Source organism: Conger conger, chromosome 16, assembly GCF_963514075.1.
Source record: "Conger conger chromosome 16, fConCon1.1, whole genome shotgun sequence".
Taxonomy (NCBI): Eukaryota; Metazoa; Chordata; class Actinopteri; order Anguilliformes; family Congridae; genus Conger; species Conger conger.
The window spans coordinates 26,652,781-26,673,315 of record NC_083775.1 but is presented as its reverse complement, the minus strand read 5'-3'; the positions used below and the strand labels follow the sequence as shown (position 1 = coordinate 26,673,315).

Below are 20,535 nucleotides of genomic sequence, written 5' to 3'. Positions count from 1 at the left end.
TCCAAATGTGCGCACACACACGCACACACACACACACATTCAGAGGCATGCTTGACTATGGCTTAGGTCCTGAGTTCACTGTGTCCTCCCTGTTGATTGGGAACATGTTTGGAAACAATAGCACTGGCAAGCCCCAGGGCCGAAAAGTGGCTCAGATTCTTTCCAGACATTACCCAGAATCCCCCGAGAGTCCCTATTCGCATAAAGGCTTAAGTAAACACACAGCACGCGGCCCATTCAATAAAGGCCGGGCCACAATAGCTATTCAACTATTCAAGGAGAACATCTTTGTAATCAACTGTAAAATCAGCTCTGCTTTAACTGCAGTTCATTTACTGCTACAATTGCAATATTATGTCAGTAAAATGCTATCATATTATGAAAGCAGTTTTGAGCTTTAAAGTTCACAGCTAATAGAGCTTATTGAGTTCTTTGTGGGCTCCAGTGCACCATTTCACAAACCAACAACATCATTTAATAATAATAGTAATAATAATAATAATAATAATAATAATAATAATAATAATAATTTAAAATACATTAGCCACTGCTTACAGCACAACATCACAAAACAAAAGGCTGGTCGCTGTTCTCCATGGTCTTGCTAAATAAGCGAATTATGAAGTAAAACCAAGCAATATTCTAAAACCTATCTTGAAGTACGCCTAAGTGGCAACATGCATGCAAGATTAAAAGAGTGTGTTTGTGCTAGTTCACAGATATCCTAACCCAGTATAAATGTTCGGAAAAAGTAACCACGCAGACAAAAGCGGCAACCTTTAGCCAATGTTCTGGAGAAAAAAGAAAGGAAGAATAGTATTAAGGAAAGGAAAATAAACAGAGCGGGTGAAAAATGTATTCGCCCAAAGCAGCAGGGACTTTTCCATTCGGCCACAGAGTTGGATCTTATGGTCCCATAAACAGTCTACTCTCTGTTCCTTAGGGTAAAATTTACCCCATGAGAACATGAAGCAGTTTTCAGTGAAGCAGATTCTGTTGATGCATCTACGATAGGGCCTGGAACCCTGGTCCAATATAGCCTCCGGTTCTACTGGTTTCTCTTTTCAGTTTGTAATTTGCAGCCTACTCAGACCATAGAAACAAGGGAAGGTAATTACTATTAATCAACTGCTATGCTAACTGCTAACCAGCAGCCTCCATGGCTTTTCATGGCCTGGGCTGCAAAGCCCTGATCATAGCTGGGTTGTTGCAATCCTCCCTCATTAAAAGGCCATCAGTTTTAAACTGAGTCATGGCAAGTCAAGGCCGGGGCACTTTACAACCCCAAAGAGAAACCCGCCGAAGCGAAAAACAAGCGAGTTCTTTTCCGCGGTCTCCGAACCCACCGAGCCAACCGTGACACACGTGGCTGAGCAGAACGGAAAACCGAAATAAGGCACCGGCTCCAGAGTACAGCGACTCTTCCCGCAATGAGGCTGGCTTCAGAACCGCCGTGCTGCGGTGCCTGGGCTATTGTGCCTGAGCGGTTGTGCCTGGCGCACTAAACCGCGGCTATAAATAACGGCCTTCTAATCAGGTCCATCCGCCAGAGGCCCCCGCAGACGCATTCAGATCTGCGGAGACATTGACAGGGCCGAGCGGAGTCGGGTGTTGTTCTGTTTATTAGGACGGTCTGGAGACATTCCTGTGGGGGGGAAGTGGTCTGCTTGTGTTACAGTGGAATCCAGTGGTACCTTCATAGAGACAAGGGAACCGGAGGAGGGGTTTAAAATGGGGGTGGGCAGGGATTCCTCATCTTTTTTGCTGCTGTTTGAAGGGAAAGGAAAGGAGTCGGACGTTGATCTGGTGCCCAGATTTAACCTTAAGAACATGTACACATCCTCATATCAGGGCCGTAAGACCAGACCTAAAACTGCAATGGAATAATTTTAAAATGACATGATAATATAGCTATAGGCAGCTCTCAAATCTAAGCCCAATCCCAGCAAACGATGGATTTACAGCTAGTGCAAACAAGAACGTGTTCTCAAGACATTCAAATATGCATTTTAAGTGCCCACAATATCCTGAGTATCCTGTACTCACAATGAATTTGAAAAAAGGGTCAACTTTAAATTTAGGATGGAATCCATTTCCGAGAAATGCATCATGAGTGCTTGAGTGTTTGTCCCACAAATTGTCCTGTGTTTAACACACTTTTAAAAAACAAACTGCAGTAGGTCATATTTGGAGATTTTGAACTAAGTCCAGGCTGGCCTCTCTATCACCACTCATTATTTGTTGAACATTGTCAGAATCTGGACAGCATCCAGGTTTTGGCCAGTAGCAACATCTAGAACCTACAGAACAGCAGCTTGTTTGAACATTATTTTGTTATGAATAATTTGTTAATGAATATTTCTTGTAAAACATTTGCTGTCAGTGTGTGTCTGTCTGTCTGTGTGTGTGTGTGTGTGTGTGTGACAAATGTTAAACACACAGAAAATGTTTCTATGTTTTCGTGGGGAACATTTGTTTTTACAAAATGTCTGAAGAGAACACGCACACGCTTGAGGTACATAGTCAGAAACTATTACAGAAAAATTCTTGCACAGTTGATATAATGCTACAAAATCAAAGTTTTAATCCACCAATAGGGTTGTCATTTCGACCATACTAAGCCGAAGGGATTTTGTTCTGATGAAGGCTTGGTATGGCCGAAATATCAACCCTAGTGTCGGTTTAAAACTTACATTTTTTGTCATGTATCAAGTGTGCAAGTCTTTTTCTTTCATAACATTTTTTAACACCAATGAACAGGATTCCTTGAACAGGTGAGAAAATACAACTGCATTCCATTATTGGTCATCCACTCCACAGAATGTTTTCTGCCTGCCGTTCTAAGCTGTTGGCCAGCTAGCTATGACAGTTTGTGCTTCCAGTGCTGAAACCTATTCACTGCTCATGTGCACAACCCACAGGAAGTTGCTGAAGTTGTGTGAGCTACATAGGGCTGGTGTTGACAAGACCAGTTATGTGAAACACTTTAAAACCATTTAGAATTGTATTGTAGATTTTGGTCAATAGCTTTTTGAAAATTCGAATGGATCTGCAAGAGTGGTTTCAGATGTACTGGCATGCAAAGTGCCAAATTTCAAATAAGAACGCAGGACAACAGTCAGGGCAGCTGTTGTACATGAACTGTTGCAGGGGATCTTTGGTCTGGGGGCAGCGTAATGCTGACCTGTACATATTGAGCCTGGATGAGTTCACTTATTGGAGCAGAGGGCATTGGGGGATGTTTTGGGGACGTTTGGGGAATGGTTAGGTAAGGGTTGCAGAATTGTTGAGGAATGGTTGGGGAATGATTGAAGAATGGTTGAAGAATGGTTGAGAAACGGTTGAGGAATGGTTGGGGGATGGTTAGATAATTAGGTTGGGAGATGGCTGAGAGTGGGTGGGGTAGTCCTTAGCTTAGCTATAGTGGTGTGGCTGCCTGCAGGGATCACCCATACAGACACCTGGGGTCATGGGCCCTGCACCAGCCGGGCTATACTGTGAACGAGAGGGGATTGCAAAAACCAGGACTGCACCCTGGGGTTTAAGAGATTATGCCACTGATTGCAGCCTGAGTCTGCTTCCGAACAATTTAGCTGGGACACCAGCTATTCACAACTTAGCTCATATGAAAGCTATTCAAACTGAACAACAGTATGAAAGATTTCCCCTCAACACACAGGAAAAATAAAAACATATTTTCTATTGTTTTACATTTTCCCCTCACCTTGGATAGCAATTTCCATAAAACAGTACAGATGTCTTGTTCATAGAATTCTGTCTGTACCGTACACACAAACTACTGACGTTAAAAATGAAAGTGGGACAAGAAAGATTCAGATTTTCACTCAGCCGTTACCTGGAGACAAACCGTGTGTGAACTATCAACACACACACCTGCCATTTTGTTTTCCCCCAGCAGTCTCTGCTCTTGTCTGGCATTGTCACTGCCACCTGCCTGATGCCGATTGCTGAAACTAAATCCCATATTGTACTTTTTCCAGTAAATTCTTCTCACCTGACAAAAAAAGATCTCAGTGCCATTTAGCCTGACATTGATTCACTGTCTAATCTAAGTCTCAAGTCATATTCCTTTTAAGGTCTGCCAGTTTCAAACTCCAGATTTACTTCACCCATGACTTGGCAGCAAGGCTATGCATTCTGAAACACGCCCTTAGTAGCGGTGCATTTCAGAAAGTGATAAGCACAGTTTTGCTGAAAAAAGTGGCCCAACTATTTATCCAACCTTATGGGATGTATGCTCCTTTTGGCCCCTCAGTTCACATTTATTAAAAGGTTCCATCTTCTCACAAAGTTTTAGGAATATTCAAATGCTTTTTGAATTCCATGTCACATTAACTGATTCAAGTATCAAGTCTCCTTTGGAAAAGAGATATCTACAGTAAACTGGATTCCTAATAAAGGTTAAGTAAAAAAAATATTAAATAATAATCAGTTCAGCAGATGTTATGAATAATAATAATAATAATAATAATAATAATAATTAATAAATAATAACTCTGAATACATCATATCTGGCTGAAGAGATGCTCTAAGCACTGTGGAAGGATGGTGGATTCTCTGGCAGGTATAATATTGCATTGCAAAGATTCTTACCTAAGGACACCAGTCTAAGAACTAAGTGCATTTTCATTTAATTCATAATTGTGTGTTTTGGTATTTTATAAATATAAATATAAATAAAATATTAAAACGGCTGAGGTGCCGTTTCAGTTGTTGGTTCATTAACAACCGTGAAAGACTCTCAATTGAGAAATTCAATTCAAATTTTGCAGCGTTTTAGACTTTTTCGCCGCATCTAAAGAGTTAGCCTCGACTGTACGCTGTAAATTACCTAATGGAGAAAATTGTAAAACACCGCCTGCGCCGCTCCACGCGCGTGTGAATGTTTTTCTTTGCTAGTTTAGCCCTCCTCTTATGGGCGTATCTAAAAGCGAGACCACGCCTGGCAATGACGGCTACGCAGTCCTTTCAGTTTACAAAGGTTTCTCGCTCCACCCATCTGGCGTGGCCTTTGTCCGGGCTAGTTTATAAAAGCTTTCATACAGCATAATGTGACTGTTACATGGTGCTGTCACCGAACAGTCCGCCACAGGGACAGTCAGTCACCACATCTTCAAAGAAGAAAACTAATGTGAGATGACTGTTTAATAAACCCTATGCAATTTTGAATAATCTTCAACTAAAAATGTTGAAAAGCTGCGGGAGGAAACTCGTACTTTCTGTAGCAGGAGCTACATTCACTTGCCTTGTGGTACTCTTGGTTGCAGCCCAGCACCAAGTTATACAGGTGGCTGAGGTACAGATTGAGAGCGATGTCGGGATGCGCTCGCTGCAAAGTCTGGATAGCACGGGGGGAAATGCTCACGACAAAAGTTCGTCAGAGAACGAATCGCAGGACAATTCAAAGTCGACGGATACGAAAGGATTCTCCGCTTACTTCTCAAAGTTAACTCGGGACAGGAGAGACTTGGAGAAGCCCGCGTCGCTAGCCGGGTCTGCATCTGAAGCGCCCCCCTCCGAGGACATCAACCCCAATGACATCTTCATCGCAGTTAAGACAACAAAGAAGTTCCATCAGTCCAGACTGGACCTTCTTCTCGATACCTGGATCTCCAGAAACATGCAGCAGGTAAACGGACGATAGCCTACTAACGACCAAACTAACATTAAAGATTCGCGCTACTTACATTTTTTTCACTGAAGTTACTAGACATATTAGTGAATGAATGAACATGTTCACCTCGAGTTGTGTATTGTAGTTTTATATCTAGTGACAGTGACAGTTTTAGAAACAAACGTTTCTACTAGTTATTTCATCTTGCAAAGTTTAAACATGTTTTCAAAGTAATTTACAGTTTCGCACTGTGACGATGCATAGCCTACTTTTTGTATATTTACCATTTCCATTTCCCGTAATGAAAACTTCCTGTTGTCTTTTAAGCAACCCATAATCAAAACATGGTTGAAATGTAATTAGTCTTTTACTAAGATTGTGATAATTAAGACCGAGAATCCTAACAGCGTAGGCTAACGGACGCATTTTTTTAGAAAGTGCATTAAAGGCTAAATGTTTTATTTCCCAAGGCTCTTTCTGTGGTATTAGCATCTCTCATGACGAATTGCTGTGGTTTTATAATGAAAAGGGAACAATAAGGTTGCCCTTTTTGTATTAACACCATGATTATCACCAAACGGTGTCCTTGGAGACCGCGTAAAGAGCTCAGTAACCCGCAATGTTAAAACAGAGCAGCACAACATAGAAAACGGTTTCATTGGGCAACAATGGCATAATTTGGGTGGTAGCATGCTAAAATTCAAAAGACTTCAAGAAGCACGATTACATGTTACTCTATCTGGATGCAGTTACTTTATCTGCAGTTATCTAGTTAAGATACTTTATCTTTGCCCAGCCTACGATATGCAGGCCAATCTTTGGTAACCCATTGATACGGTTTTTAACAGGGCTTGCTGTATTTGATGCTTAGGTACGTTTCAAAATCTTTAAACAAACAAAAATAAATTAGCAAATGACAATGGTAAGACTCAAAACAAGGATTATATTATATTTATCTGGAATTGAAATTAGGCTACGGCGTCATATTTTATCGTGGGAGTCTTCTTAGTCTATCTCTTTTCGTCTATTCATGTAAATGGCCTATGCCAATCAAAGGCAGGTTGGACGTGGGAAGATTTAGGCGCCAGCATGTGTTACAGCGGTCCGAGGGGACGCATTGTGACACTTTTGAGCCCATCTGCCGCGCTCATTCCCGCTCCCCGTCAGACTTTCGTCTACCGCGAGTGACAACCCTTCAGAACCAGGGGGCGGGCCCATTCCCCTCGGTGCCCCTCTCCCCACTGTCCTTTTTGTTCGCGGTGGTCATGTGAATAGTTCAGTACCATGGACCTACAGCGGGGACAGCGGCTCCGTGCTTAACAAAGGTTCATTCTGTGGGTGGAAGAAAAACCTTTGCCGGCCCCTCGTCTCTTCACCATGAAAACGTGGGACCCAAGGATGCGGGGATCTTTTTTTGTTTTTGAAGACGGGGTGGGGGGATGTATGATAATATCAGGATTGACGATAAATAAATAATCGTAGCTTTCTGAAGGCGTTGGACTTTCCGGGTGATAAGATCTTGGAGACATTGACTTTGTCTCTGATTATCGTGGTACACAGATGCTATTGAAATCTGTGGATCTATGTTAGGGGTGGAGTGTTCCTAACATTATCAGAATGTCACACTGTTCAATATGAAAAGTAAACTTTGATAGTGATACTCATTAGTTGAGCAGGCATTTCATTGTGCTTATGCAAGCACTTGATGCTTTTTTTCCCCAGTGAAAATGGAGGTTAGCAGTCTTTGCATTGATCAAACACTTTAACAAGATTTCCATGTCCCTTTTTTATCAGTCATTTTTCTTTTCACTATAAATGTTGAAAGATCCCTCAAAGGAAACAATACACAGCTGCCAATCAAGCAACAACAAAAAGAAAATACAGAATTACATTATACTTTATTTAGCAGTCGCTTTTATCCAAAGCAACGTGCAAAACTGTACATATCAAGGTCATACAACAAACAACCTAATACGGCATATAAGGTACAATTCATATATAATTGGTTTTAAGGCCATGAACATATGTCCAGTACGCAAGGTAGTAAGTCTGTAACTACCATACCAACTAAAACTTACATCCGTGTACCTTGAATTCATGAAATGCTCGCCAGCACACACCACCATGTCAAAGCCTATTGACCTGGGTTTATGAAGTTCGCCTATAGGCTACACAGCCAGTGGATTTACACAGAGCCCCAGGGTAAAATTACACAATAGCATGAAGAATTAAATGGGGGGGGGGGGGGAGGGGTGATTCCCAGGCAGCTGTTGGGGTTTAACACAGAGAAGCGCGGAAAAAGAAGCAGGGGCCTAGAATACAAGTGGGAGTTCCACGGAGACAGATGCCAGGTGGTCAGGAGATGGAGAACAAAAGACACTGAAAGGATAGCATATGCGCCTTAGCATCGTCGGCTCACGCAGCTGACAGCGCTAACGTGTAGACGCCATCGGCAGGTTATCCACCGGCTCTTATCTGATACGACACCTTCCGCAAACATTTAAAGAGTCCGCAGCCTGCCTTGCCTTCCCGGTCACCCGCGCTATCAGTGTTTACTGTTAGCATGGCAGCCACTGCTTTCGGAGGACTGTTTCTATGTGGCCTCTCGCCAAGTCCCAACCAGCAGCGGGCGTTGTGCAAATATTGACAAGAGGCCCAAACGTTGCTTATCTTCTTTTTATCGTGACTATCTGTGTGGCTGGTAGAGGGCCAGATTCCCAGATTGGAGGAGCAAATATCACTAGGGCTTCCAAAAGAGATTGGTTTTGGCATTGGGTCCAGCATCTGGGCTTCTGTGAAAATCCTGGTGATGTCTGCTGTAAATTCCACCTTAAACCAGTCTGAGCTGGTCAAGCTGGTTTAAGTTGCGTTTTTTACACTTTTAGCTGGTCAACCAGCTGTTCACCAGCTGATCAGCCTATTGTAGTCAAGTAGTTAATCAGTTGAGAACCAGCTCATTGTACCAGCTTAGCCAGCCTTGACTAGCCTCATCCAGCTATAGAGCAGCTTTGACCAGCCACAGAACAGCTATGGCCAGCTAGAAGTGTCAAAAACACAGTTTAAACCATCTTAAAAACCCAGCTGGACATTTTTAGCTGGGATTATCTGAAGTGTAAGATAAACCGAAGCAGTGAGTGTTTGCTGGTGATTTCCTGATGGCTACACTTTATTTCCCCCCGCTGTGCCCTGTGCTATCTCTGTTGACAAAGTTAGCGTGGAAGCCATTTCAGCGTTGACGCAAATGGGTTAGGTGCGTCTGCGAAATTAACTCACCCCTATATTTTGAATGGTAACTCCTTTCTGTGCATTGGCATGAGTTCCTTCACTGAAAAACATTCTGATTTTAATCCGTTCTAGTTTCACTGGAAAAATGTGCAGAGGAACGTATGCCTACCATTGTCCGCACGCACCAAAACTGAATTTCCCCCATTATGTGAGGAATGGCTGAATTGTGCTATTGTGTACGAGTGTTACATTTAAATGCATTAGGTGAGCATATTGAGTGTGGATTGCCAAGTACAACTGTGATACTATGAAACATTAATGGTGATCGCATGCATACGCCCACTGGATTTAGTAGTAAAGGCTGTGGATAAGTGATAGTATCATTTGTGCTATGACTGGAAATTGTTGTTGTATTGGGGTAGTATCCTGAGAAAAGTGTTTTCTTTCGCCTGTTATTGTAGTGCGGGGCTTGTTCTGTTCCCGCTTCGGAGCTTCCGCCGTTTCTTAACATTTCCCCGCTGGAACAATGCAGCTTCCCCCAGCGAGAGAGGACAGTGACAATGAGGCTACAATGAGGGGACAGAGCAGACCCTCACAAGGGACGCATAGACACACACACACACACACACACACACACACACACACACACACACTCTCACAAGGGCTCCCCCTCTCTCTCTCACACACACACACACACACACACACACTCACAAGGGCTCTCACACACACACACACACACACACACACACTCACAAGGGCTCTCTCACACACTCACACACACACACACACACACGCACACACACACACTAACAAGGGCTCTCACACACACACACACACACACACACACACACTCGCGCACGCACACACACACGCACACACACACACCCACACACACACACACACACACACACACACACTCTCTCACAAGGGCTCTCTCTCACACACACACAGACTCGCACACATACACACACACACTCACAAGGACTGCACAAGGATATACATGCACTCACGCACATATACACACACAAACACACACTCTCACAGGGACTCACATACATATGCACGTGCACACACACACTCACACTCTCACATGCACTCTCACACATACACACACACTCACATGCACTCACACACATATACACGCACACACTCACGTGCACACACACACACACACACACACACACACAGACATGCACACGCAAACGCAAGGGGACACACACATGCAAATTGACACACACAAACACAAAATTCAGTCGTATTTTAAAGAGAGTAATGAGAGCAAAACTCAAAGAAACTACATGTGGTCCCTATTTAATGGCAAATATCTAACTAAAGTCAAAGCAAAACATAGACATATCATCAGCAATCTAAGAAAACTGCACAGCTTAGACTACTTAATCTAGCAGTCTACTTTGACTTATGACCACACATGTATGCTATGCAAAAGCATAAGCGATCAGCTTTGCTGTGTGGTTTCCGTTCTCTTACGACACCCAGTCCATAGTTTGCCATCTCAGCCCTGGAGGGAACGGAGTAATTTCTGGCTAGACGACGAACACAGCAAAGACGAGCTGGCATTAGATCGCCTGGCAGACGAAACGGTACAGGCTGCACTGAATTAAGAGTGGGAACATGCAGCGGAGCACAGCCGAGCCTCATCAAAACCAGCCAAGGACACCCATTACCCTCTGTGTCTGCGGAATTCGCCGGAAAGAACGGGCCTCCATTGTGAGCAGACACGCACGACACCGACATCAGACGGAGGAGGACACAGGCCGTCTGTGCCTTAATCGAGTTGCGGGTCCGTCTGCGCCCGCGGTGAAATCTCAGCGCCGCGGTATGCACGCCGTCCCTAATTAAGAGCTCGTTAATTAGCGCTTCCACAAGGGCCGACTGTGGGGCCGCCGGCGCGAGGCGACTGTAGTCGTTCACGGGTTAATCCGATCGCCCGGAGCTGTGGAACGGGGAGCGCGAGGAGTCTGGGCACACAGCTGGCCAGAGGGCCGCCATGGAGTGAAACACGACCCGGGACTGGGAGCGGCCAGCTCGGAGACACACACAGGGCACACACACGCACGTGCGCACACACTCACAATAGTGCACACATACACTCATATACACACACACGCGCATGCACACGCTCAAACTGGTGCACTCATGCACTCTTATACACACACACACAGACACACTCGCACTAGTTCACACTCATGCATTCTTCTACACATACACAAACACATACACTTGTGCACTCATATACACATGCACACACACAGACTTATATACAGTATATACACACATATGGTACTACAACTGTAAAATCTGCCCTAAATTTGACCTTTTCACTCAGCACCGTACAGACCAATACTATGCTGTTGATTAGGCTTGTGGGGTAGGTGGGGGGAGGGGGGGGGAGGTGCTGAAATAATGGAATGAATAACAAAAAGAAATATCCAAAGAGAATGAAGTTTTTGTTTTGTTTTTTGGGTAGGAGAATGGCATGATTGAATGCTCTAGTCCGGAGTCAGGAAACTCGGGGGTAGGTTTGGCGGTTGGTGCTGGGTGCAGAGCGACTGTCTGCAGGCTGTGCCCTTCCTTCCCGGGGAGACGGAGACAGCCAGTCAGGCTCCCCGCTAATGGAGGTGGAGGGTCGAGGCGAGGGGGTGGGGTGGGGGTCTCCCGTAGCGAACGCTGGCATCAGCGTCGTCACCCTGTACACTTCCACCTCTCTTCAGAGAACCTCTTCAAAGCCACTACGCCACCAACAAACCCAAAAGCCTCTGCGGTACAGACGACACACTGAGCCTTTCTCTTTACAAGCCGACAAGCAGCCCGCAGACGTTCATGGCATCGGGATATGAAAAGCTGCGCCGTTAACCAAAAGCTTATGGCCGTCCGTATGATTGAGTTAACATGCGGACGGCAAACGCATTTTCGGACTGGCGGTATTTCATGCTCGCTTTTTAAAAGAGCTGATTCACTGCAGGGATATTTTCGGGAGCATTCATAGAGAAGAAAGCATTCCCCCCAGATAAAAGCCTTCCCTTTAGTTAACCGCTGCAGCTGTATGCTAATAAGTGCAAACATATTCAGAATTTACCCATTGGACATTTTACCCAGCTTGAAAACACACCCCATTGTTCCGTAGGAGAGGGAGAGAGTTTGAGGAGAGAGGGTGGGGGCTGTTGAGGGTGAGTGAGCTACCACACACATAGTTCGGATTCAGTAATCAGTGCTCAAGTTTTTCACCCACTCTAGCAGCTGCCAGGCCGATTAGACCTTCCTTTCAGCTGAACTTTGAGCAAACACTGCCGTCTCGTGTTCTTTTGACCAGGGAAAATGGCCGACGTTCCTTAAACCAACACGGGCCTCCTGCCTGATCCACCGCACAGCATCTGCCCAGAGTTTGTTCAGTTGATCGGTCGGATGCAGGGTTACAGCAGATCTGAATGAGAGTGCGGAAAGGTGTGTGCGTGCGCTTGTGTGTGTGTGTGTCTGTGAGGTATCTGCGGAGTGTGCTTGTGCATACGTGCGTGTGTGTGTGTCTGCGTCTGTGCGTGCCTGAGCACAACAAATAGCCTAGACACATTTGAATGTAGGTTGTAGCAGTTTTCATTAGTAGCTTTGTTGTGTAACAAAAGGCAGTTGGTACTACACACTCACGCATACATGCACTCCACTAAACACACACACACACGTACACACACACAAAGGGAGTGGGTGCAGGCAGATAACATCGCCCCAGACGCTCACCTGGCGTGTTGCGACGCGTGGCGCAGATAAGGGCGCACGCGGCAGGTGCCGTTTCACTCCAGGCAGAAAAAAGAAAACAAGCGACAGCATAAAGTGGGAGAGGACAGGGGGATAAGGCCTTTCAGTCAGCCCCCACACGGTGCCTCCGCTCCTACCAACGCCCAACGCCGCCTTGCACCTGCTCCGACTTATCAACCGCAGAACTGCTCTTCGTCACCGACCGCTCTTCTGAAGAACGCTCATTCATATAGCCAAGGGCTTTTCGTGTAGTGAAGAGGAACAAAATGAATGAGTTACGTTGTTGTATGTCGAACTGCAGCGTGACAAAAACACAAAAAGAAATAATGTAATACCGCCGTATCATTTTGCCACTTCCTGTTGTCGGTTTGTATTGTGAATGAATGGCCGTCTATGGAGCGAGGGGGCGGCTGGGACGTTTGTTTTTGTGAACCGAAAGTGTGCTTGCCTCCCTGAAACGTTTCATTTGGAGAGTGCATAGGTGCCCTGGTGTAAAACCCAGCGATGACCAGCTTGAAATTACCAGCTACCAGCCGTTTCAAAACATAGCTTGAGCTGGTCAAACCATGTTGAGTATGGAGCTGGTCTGAACTCGTCAACCAGTTACCAGCTGTTCAAAACCTAGCTTTAGCCTGTTTTTTTAGCAGGGTGGAGATTTAGGTTGGGGTTTTGGGTGCGAGGGGCAGAATCAGCTCCCCAAGTTCTTGAGCGGTTCCTGTGTTGCTGTGAGACACCAGTGCGGTTACCATGGAGAGAGCGGAACATAGCACAAGGGGCTTTTATTCTGGTGGTGGGGGGTTGGCTTTGCTGTCCGTTTCGCTTGTTTAATGTCAGGAAGTAAAAGCCTAGTCCAATCAGAGGCAAGAAAGGCCACTCTTCTATACAAGAGGACAGTATCACATTTTCCAGGAGCTGAGCTCCATTTAGTTTTAGGAAACCAGGGAATAATTCCCTGACATTTCCGACATTGGCTCAAATGGTTTCCAGTTTTTTTTTTCTCCACCAAATCCCTCCAGAAAATGTCCACTGTGAAGAGACTGATTGTACACGGCCCTATTGTACAGCTCTGTGGAAAAAAGAAACATCCATCTCAATGGCTGTTTTGCACAGTGTCATCATCTGGACGCTGAAGGTTGACACTGTTCCACAGCGGATGTTATCTTTCTTTGAGAGGCCTCACTTTAAGGAGAAACTAACCCGACCCGCCTTGTTTTTGCCTTCACAGACGTACGTCTTCACAGATGGGGATGATGAGGAGCTGAAGAAGAAACTTGGTGAGTCCTTCTTACACGACCACATTGCCACTGTTCACTGTTAAAATTTCTCCAAAGACATGGGCCTAAATTGAAAGAGCTTCTTCAATTGTGATATGACTGGAAATTAAAAGCAAGTTTTTGGACCCCCCCCCCCCCACCCTCACAAGAGCTGATTGACTCCAAACCCTGATTTATTTGTAGGGTGGAAAAATACAAGCTGAATATGGTAAACACAGATGCTACTTTCCAATGCACGTTGCCCGTGCTTACATTCGACAGGAAGTAATAGTCACATGCTTAAAAGGAAGCTTCTCAAGCTATTATTAGCGGGAAAAATGTACTGTTGTGTTTAAGAGGTCAGGAAGCAGGAATCCTCACACAGGCTTGTCCATTGATGCTCCACCAGTCAGTCTGTCACTAGTGAAGAAGGAATTCAGACTTCTACCTTCAGGGGTGGGATTCTATTCAGGACCCTCTCCCAGCTTTTCAGACCACTTACTTACTATAGGGTCCTATGGTCCAGATGTAAACTGTTCCTTTAGCGGTCCCGGGACTGACGCGTTCGGGCGGTTAGATGGAGAAAAGGCAGGAAAGTCAGACGGGGGGGTGGGGGAAGCTTTCAACAGGCTGCTCACTGACGCTGTTCTCTTCGTTTCATGACGCAGGAAGCCACGCCATCAACACAAACTGCTCGGCCGCCCACAGCCGACAGGCCCTGTCCTGCAAGATGGCGGTGGAGTACGACAAGTTCATCGAGTCGGGGAAAAAGTACGTACCGCGTCACTCAAAACCCTTGAGTGTCACATCGTTGAGCCCAGAAACTGAGGGACGAGTGTGGTACTCCGGCTAAAAATCTTGATTTGTTGTAGAATGTCTCTAGTTGTAGTTAACTAATATAATTTTGTCATATTGCCATTGATTCATGGCAGTGGGTTGTAATGATGTGAACTCAACTCCTCAACACCCTCAGGTGGTTCTGTCACGTGGACGACGACAACTACGTGAACATGCGGACCATGGTGAAGCTGCTCGCGCACTACCCGCACACTCAGGACGTGTACATCGGCAAGCCCAGCCTGGACCGGCCCATCGAGGCCACGGAGAGGCTCGCTGACAACAAAATGGTGTGTGCTACTGCGGCCTTCTCTGTGACGCCAACAGAGCTGGAAAATACAGGTTGAGAAAGTAAAAGTCCTCCCCAGTATTTTTTTCCAGTCACCTGGCTTTGCTAATTCGCGCAATTCTTCAGCCAGGAGGTGGAACTAATCGGTGAAATCAGCTGGCTGAGTTCATGGCTGGAAGAAGCACATGGCAGGACATTTACTTTCTGACTGCTGGACTTTCCAACTCTGGTTATTAAGGCCCTCAACATAAAATAATTACAGTTCATATCGTGGCATGCAAAGCAGCTGTACAGAATAAATCAAACAAATGTTAGATAAATGGTTCAGTTTTACAACAACCCAAACTGTCAAGGCTCCACAACCAATAGAAACACAGGGATGAATAAAGTTGATATTTGTACACTACTCATGCTCTTTCCAAAGGGGGCTTCCTGCTATTGCAGCAATTCCAGAACCGCCACTGTCATTTACACTGTGTGAAGTATTACAGAAGACAATAGCAACAGCAGCCATAAATGTTGACTCTTGTTTATTTCATGTGGTTTCAGAAGCCGGTGAATTTCTGGTTTGCTACCGGAGGGGCGGGATTCTGCGTGAGCCGCGGCCTGGCTCTGAAGATGAGCCCCTGGGCGAGGTGAGACCCCTACAACAACGCCGCTCATACCGCTGGCTTTAGCCGTTACAAAGCCGCCATTTTAGGTCCTTCTCTCTCTGACTGGCTCCTTCTCGTCCCCACAGCGGCGGTCACTTCATGGACACGGCCGAGAAGATCCGGCTGCCGGACGACTGCACCGTCGGCTACATCATCGAGTCCGTCCTGGGGGTCCGTCTCATCCGGAGCGGCCTGTTCCACTCGCACCTGGAGAACCTGCAGCAGGTGTCCAAGTCTGAACTGCACAAACAGGTGAGAACCTGCAGGGATACACCGCGAAAACACTGCCTGCTGGTGGGATTCAAAAGGCTTCCTTACACAATAAACCTCCGTCCATCTGTTCGGATGTACCCACGGCACAAAAAAAGCATTTATGTCGCTTGTTTTTCGTCTGCACAAAACACTTTCCCCCAGTGTTTGCCCACAAATCCCTTTCTCAATAGACAAATTGTTTTCAGGTTGGCCCCCACGTGACAGGCGTACATTTTAGTGATAGCTGATAACTTTAAGGCAGACTACAGATACTCTTTTCATTCAACAGGCCGAGATACCAGAAATCCATTAATTGTGGTTTAAAGTCATAATGTGTAACATCGGTCAAAAGACCAGCAGTCAGTCATATTTTCCGATTGTTTTTTCAGGTTACACTGAGCTATGGGATGTTTGAGAACAAGAGAAACATCATCAACATGAAGGGGGCTTTTTCAGTGGAGGAGGACCCATCACGGTAAGAGAGCCACACATATGCGTGACTGTGATGCCTGCCTGTGAATCTCCACTGAAGTAATGTCATGTAGTATGGGAGAATGTTCTGGAACACTCTATAGTTTTTATTTTTATTTTTATAGTATAATGGCCTGACAAAATATGGATGTAAAAGTACAGACATTGGGCTCTAACCCATCTGTTCCCCTTACAACCTCAATTTTCCCATCCTGAACCTCGCCTGTGCCCATTCTGCTCTGGTCCGGAGGGCACGGTGCCTTCCGGGCAAACGTCTGCTAGCGAAACAACCCAGCTGTTTTCAGTCCTACTAAACTTCTTCAGAAACAATATGTACATCCGACTGGCGTTGGGTAACCCTGTTTTGCATTGTTTGGATACACACCCCAGCGTGTGCGTGTGTATGTTTATGCGTTTAGCGAGTGTAGCAGACACAGCCGGCGCTTTCCCTTCATTGTGAAGCTAACTTCCCGCTCCCCTCTGTCTCCAGGTTCAGGTCCGTGCACTGTTTGCTGTACCCGGACACCCCCTGGTGCCCCCCCCTCCAGGTCGGCCCTTAGCGGCGGACCGCCCCCTCCCTCAGTGGAATCCTCGTCCCGCGATTGGCCTCGGTATCTGAAAGGCTGGCGGGACCCGTGTCGTATTTGGGCCCTGGGGGGTCGCTCCCGCTGTGTTTTTGCTACAGCGGCGTGCCCCTCTGCCCAGGTCGGTTTTTTTGAAATGGGGCTGCTGTGCGGCCCTCGTTTCGGTTTACAGACTTTTCCCCCTTCCTCCCCCTTCCCCTGCTGGACCCCTCGCTTTTTCGCCTCCGGTCCGGAGAGACGGGAGTCCGGCAGACGGGGGGCGGGCTTTTAGCATTGCGCTGTACAGGCTAAATGTGTGCTTCACATGTTGTAAATGTTGCTTGTGATGCGTTTTGCAGTTGTCGCAGAATGTACTATATTCACCTATGCCTTTTATCTATGCCTGTTTGCCAGCTTTGTCATGCTTTTTAAAGCCGTTTCATTTCAATTACCATCTTTATTTTATTGTAATTGATGTTTTGATGTCAGACTGTTGTTATAGACTATAACAATAATCAGATTAGGAATCAGAATTGGAGTTTTAACTCATTAGGTTTATTATATATTGTTTTTAAACTGACATCACGGTAGACTCCGGAAACAAATAAGCAATGTGAAGATATATTTGAATTAATTTTCTTATGGTCAAATTTCAGTATTATGGTTAATATGATTTTAAGCTGGCAGTGGGTTGTTATAGATGTACATTTAGATGTTTTTATATCTGAAGTACGTCATGATAAGCACTTTCCCCTATATATTTTAGGTAGAAAATTCACAAGATTGAAGCCTTTTAGAGTTAAGATATGAGCTAAAACTAAAGGAAGACATTAGCCCAAAACAAATAGAATTTGATATTTAATTTCATTCCATTGCAATGAAACAATCATGTCAAAATATTTGTATATTTTAAAACTGTATCTTCTTGTGTTTTGTACAAAGATTTGAATTGAATAATTGCACAGCTTACTTTGAATTCACTGTTGCTTGATCTTGTGAAGCCCTCAGACACACAGTGGAATATTTAACTTTATATTAATCTCAAAAACAAGCGTTTTTACCTGAGCCCGTAATATTATGGTCTCTGCCATAGGAAACTTTCCCACGTTTTGAGTGTATAGTCAAAGTGCAACAGCTTAACTGGCAGCTTTTCCTCACCAATCGTTGCACGTCCATTTGTCATTTTCCGAGATGTACGTAATCGGTGGAGCAAAGGCTTTTCTTTTATCACAAAGGATATTAGCCATTTTGGTTAACTTTGTTAGCCTTACTGTCAAACCTTTAGTGTTCAACTGAGAGCTTCACAAGAGCTGCACCAGTCTTCCCAATCAGAGGCTTCCTCTGTGAATATGACCCACAGTGGGTGTTTTTGTAAATCTTTATTTGTTGCAGTACTTATTTACTGTGCTTTTTGTTCCAAATGACTGCCTTCGTGTAAATATGTTTGTACAATTTTTTGTTGTTCTTCTGTGGATCAGAAATGCTTCTGACAAATTTTTACGACGACCGTTTACCGCTTGTAATTGCATTGACGTCTGTAATTTATACTCCAGTATCTGGATTGTGGAATTAAAATGTATGAATTAACCAGACTGCTTCTCTGGGACTGTGAAACCTGACGCTGTTACGACAGAGGCTGTGGTACCAGTCCTCTGCTGTTTCTGTAAAGCACCACTCAGTGACACACATTTTTTCAGCCCCTACTGAGGCACTCTGATATTGGTTCATTACACCCTAATTTATTTGCTCAGCAGATACATTTATCAAGGGCATCTTGCATTGCTAAGATTTTGTCCAGTTCCCTAATAACCATACCAACACACTACTAAGCAGATAATATCTTACATTTCCTTCCTTCAATATTTCTCAAGGTTCTCCCTGATGTAAAAGCCAGCTATGCCAGCTTGAACATTGAGCTGGTTAAGCTGGGTGTAAACTGGTATAGCTAGGTATGAGCTGGTCAACCAGCATGGCCAAACTGGTATTAAAGTTGGTCTAACTGGGTATGAACTGGTCGACTAGCTAGTGCTACTAGCTGTTTCAAAACATAGCTTGAGCTGGTCAAACTGGTCTGAACTGGTCAACCAAGTAAACCATGTTCAGCTAGTAGCTGTTCTAAACTGGTCAACCAGCCGCCAGCTGTTTCAAAGCCTAGCTTGAGCGGTTTCTTTTCAGCAGGGCTATGATATAGCTCAGCAAAGTAAATAAATACAAAAGCATGTCCGTCAACCACCAAACCATTTCCTCCATGAAACTGAGGCCCCACAGAAGCAATCCATAGTAACTCCATTACCACAGTTCTAATTCAGAACTATACCTCACGCCAAGGCTGAATTACAACAAGAAAAAAACCCACTGCCATGGAACGCATCTTGGCAGCTTTCTGTGTACATGTGAAAGCACTCAGTCGAACATCACGCTAATTTCACCCTGACATCGCAGCTGAAACGTCGATCGACACTGTGATTGACTTTAAATCAGAGATACAGATGGACCCGTTGAAGCACACATTGATTACAGCTCCCCACAGTGCAGGTCCCCTGACTTCTGCTGACAATGGGCCCCCAGCAATACTTCCTCCCCAGAACCCCCACAAGGAAAAACTCACGCCAGACATGCAATTTAAAGCAGGAAGCAGAGTAAAACCCTGACAGAGGTTTAGACGGAGGAAAAGCCAGCTGGCCCCAAACACAATCTCACATCTTTAGTTCAGAACAATGGATTATTTACCCAGAAAAGCAGTATGTTTACCCTTTGTCTAAAATGCTAAATCCACCTGTACCATTGTCCATGTCACCAGCATGGTTACATGTTATGGAAAATAGTCATTTTATTATATATTGGGAATGTCAGAAAGCAATTATGGGAATGTCAGAAAGCAATTATCTCAGCCCCTAATTGCTTAATGGAAGTCTTGTTCAGATAAAATGCAAGCTTACTTGTGTCTAATTACGGAGTGACTGAAAGCCTGCCACCCCAATCAAGAAAAACTGAAACCTTTGTGCTTGTTTCTACTCTGTCATTATATTCCCATAACCATATAAGTGTGGTTTAAAAAAAGTCAACCATTTTAGATTGTGATAACGTCAATGAATCTTTCCTGTGGGGAATGGTGAATTTCCTTAGGCTCGGTTTTTGAGATTGGCAACTGCTAACAATGTTCAGTATATAGAGCAAAGGCCATTTACATCCCATCTTGCAAAACTGATGATTGACTAACACGTTCAGTATCAGATTAGATTCTTATGTGCAGAAATTACATTTTCATTCATAGTTGAAATATTCAAAATATACTCCCTACAGTCATTACAGGCAATAAACCTGGGTTTCTGCATATACAATCCTCATCATTGAATATTTCTGTAGTTGTGAGACTACTTTTATGCAGCAGGGTCAAGCGTTATTGCCTTGAAGACCATAACAGCAACAGAAATACAAGCTGAAATGGTATAGCCCATGGGCCAATATCGACCACAAGAGCAACTGTTGTTAGTCAGGCAAAAGGTCAATACTTATAAAAAAAAATAAAACACATGACATTGGTAGCCTGTGGCATGAATATAGAAACTGACAATTTTTCATTTTCCAG

General features: G+C 44.8%; 1 protein-coding gene across 1 annotated transcript; it reads left to right on the top strand.

Annotated features, from left to right (window-relative positions):
• Positions 1–5,095: 5,095 nt before the first annotated feature.
• lfng (LFNG O-fucosylpeptide 3-beta-N-acetylglucosaminyltransferase) lies at positions 5,096–18,538 on the top strand. Its single transcript, XM_061224134.1, has 8 exons — positions 5,096–5,650; positions 13,854–13,902; positions 14,550–14,652; positions 14,855–15,008; positions 15,557–15,642; positions 15,747–15,912; positions 16,302–16,387; positions 16,874–18,538. Exons 1-8 carry the CDS (start codon positions 5,207–5,209, stop codon positions 16,941–16,943), a joined length of 1,158 nt encoding a protein of 385 aa, XP_061080118.1. The 5' UTR covers positions 5,096–5,206; the 3' UTR covers positions 16,944–18,538.
• Positions 18,539–20,535: the final 1,997 nt, after the last annotated feature.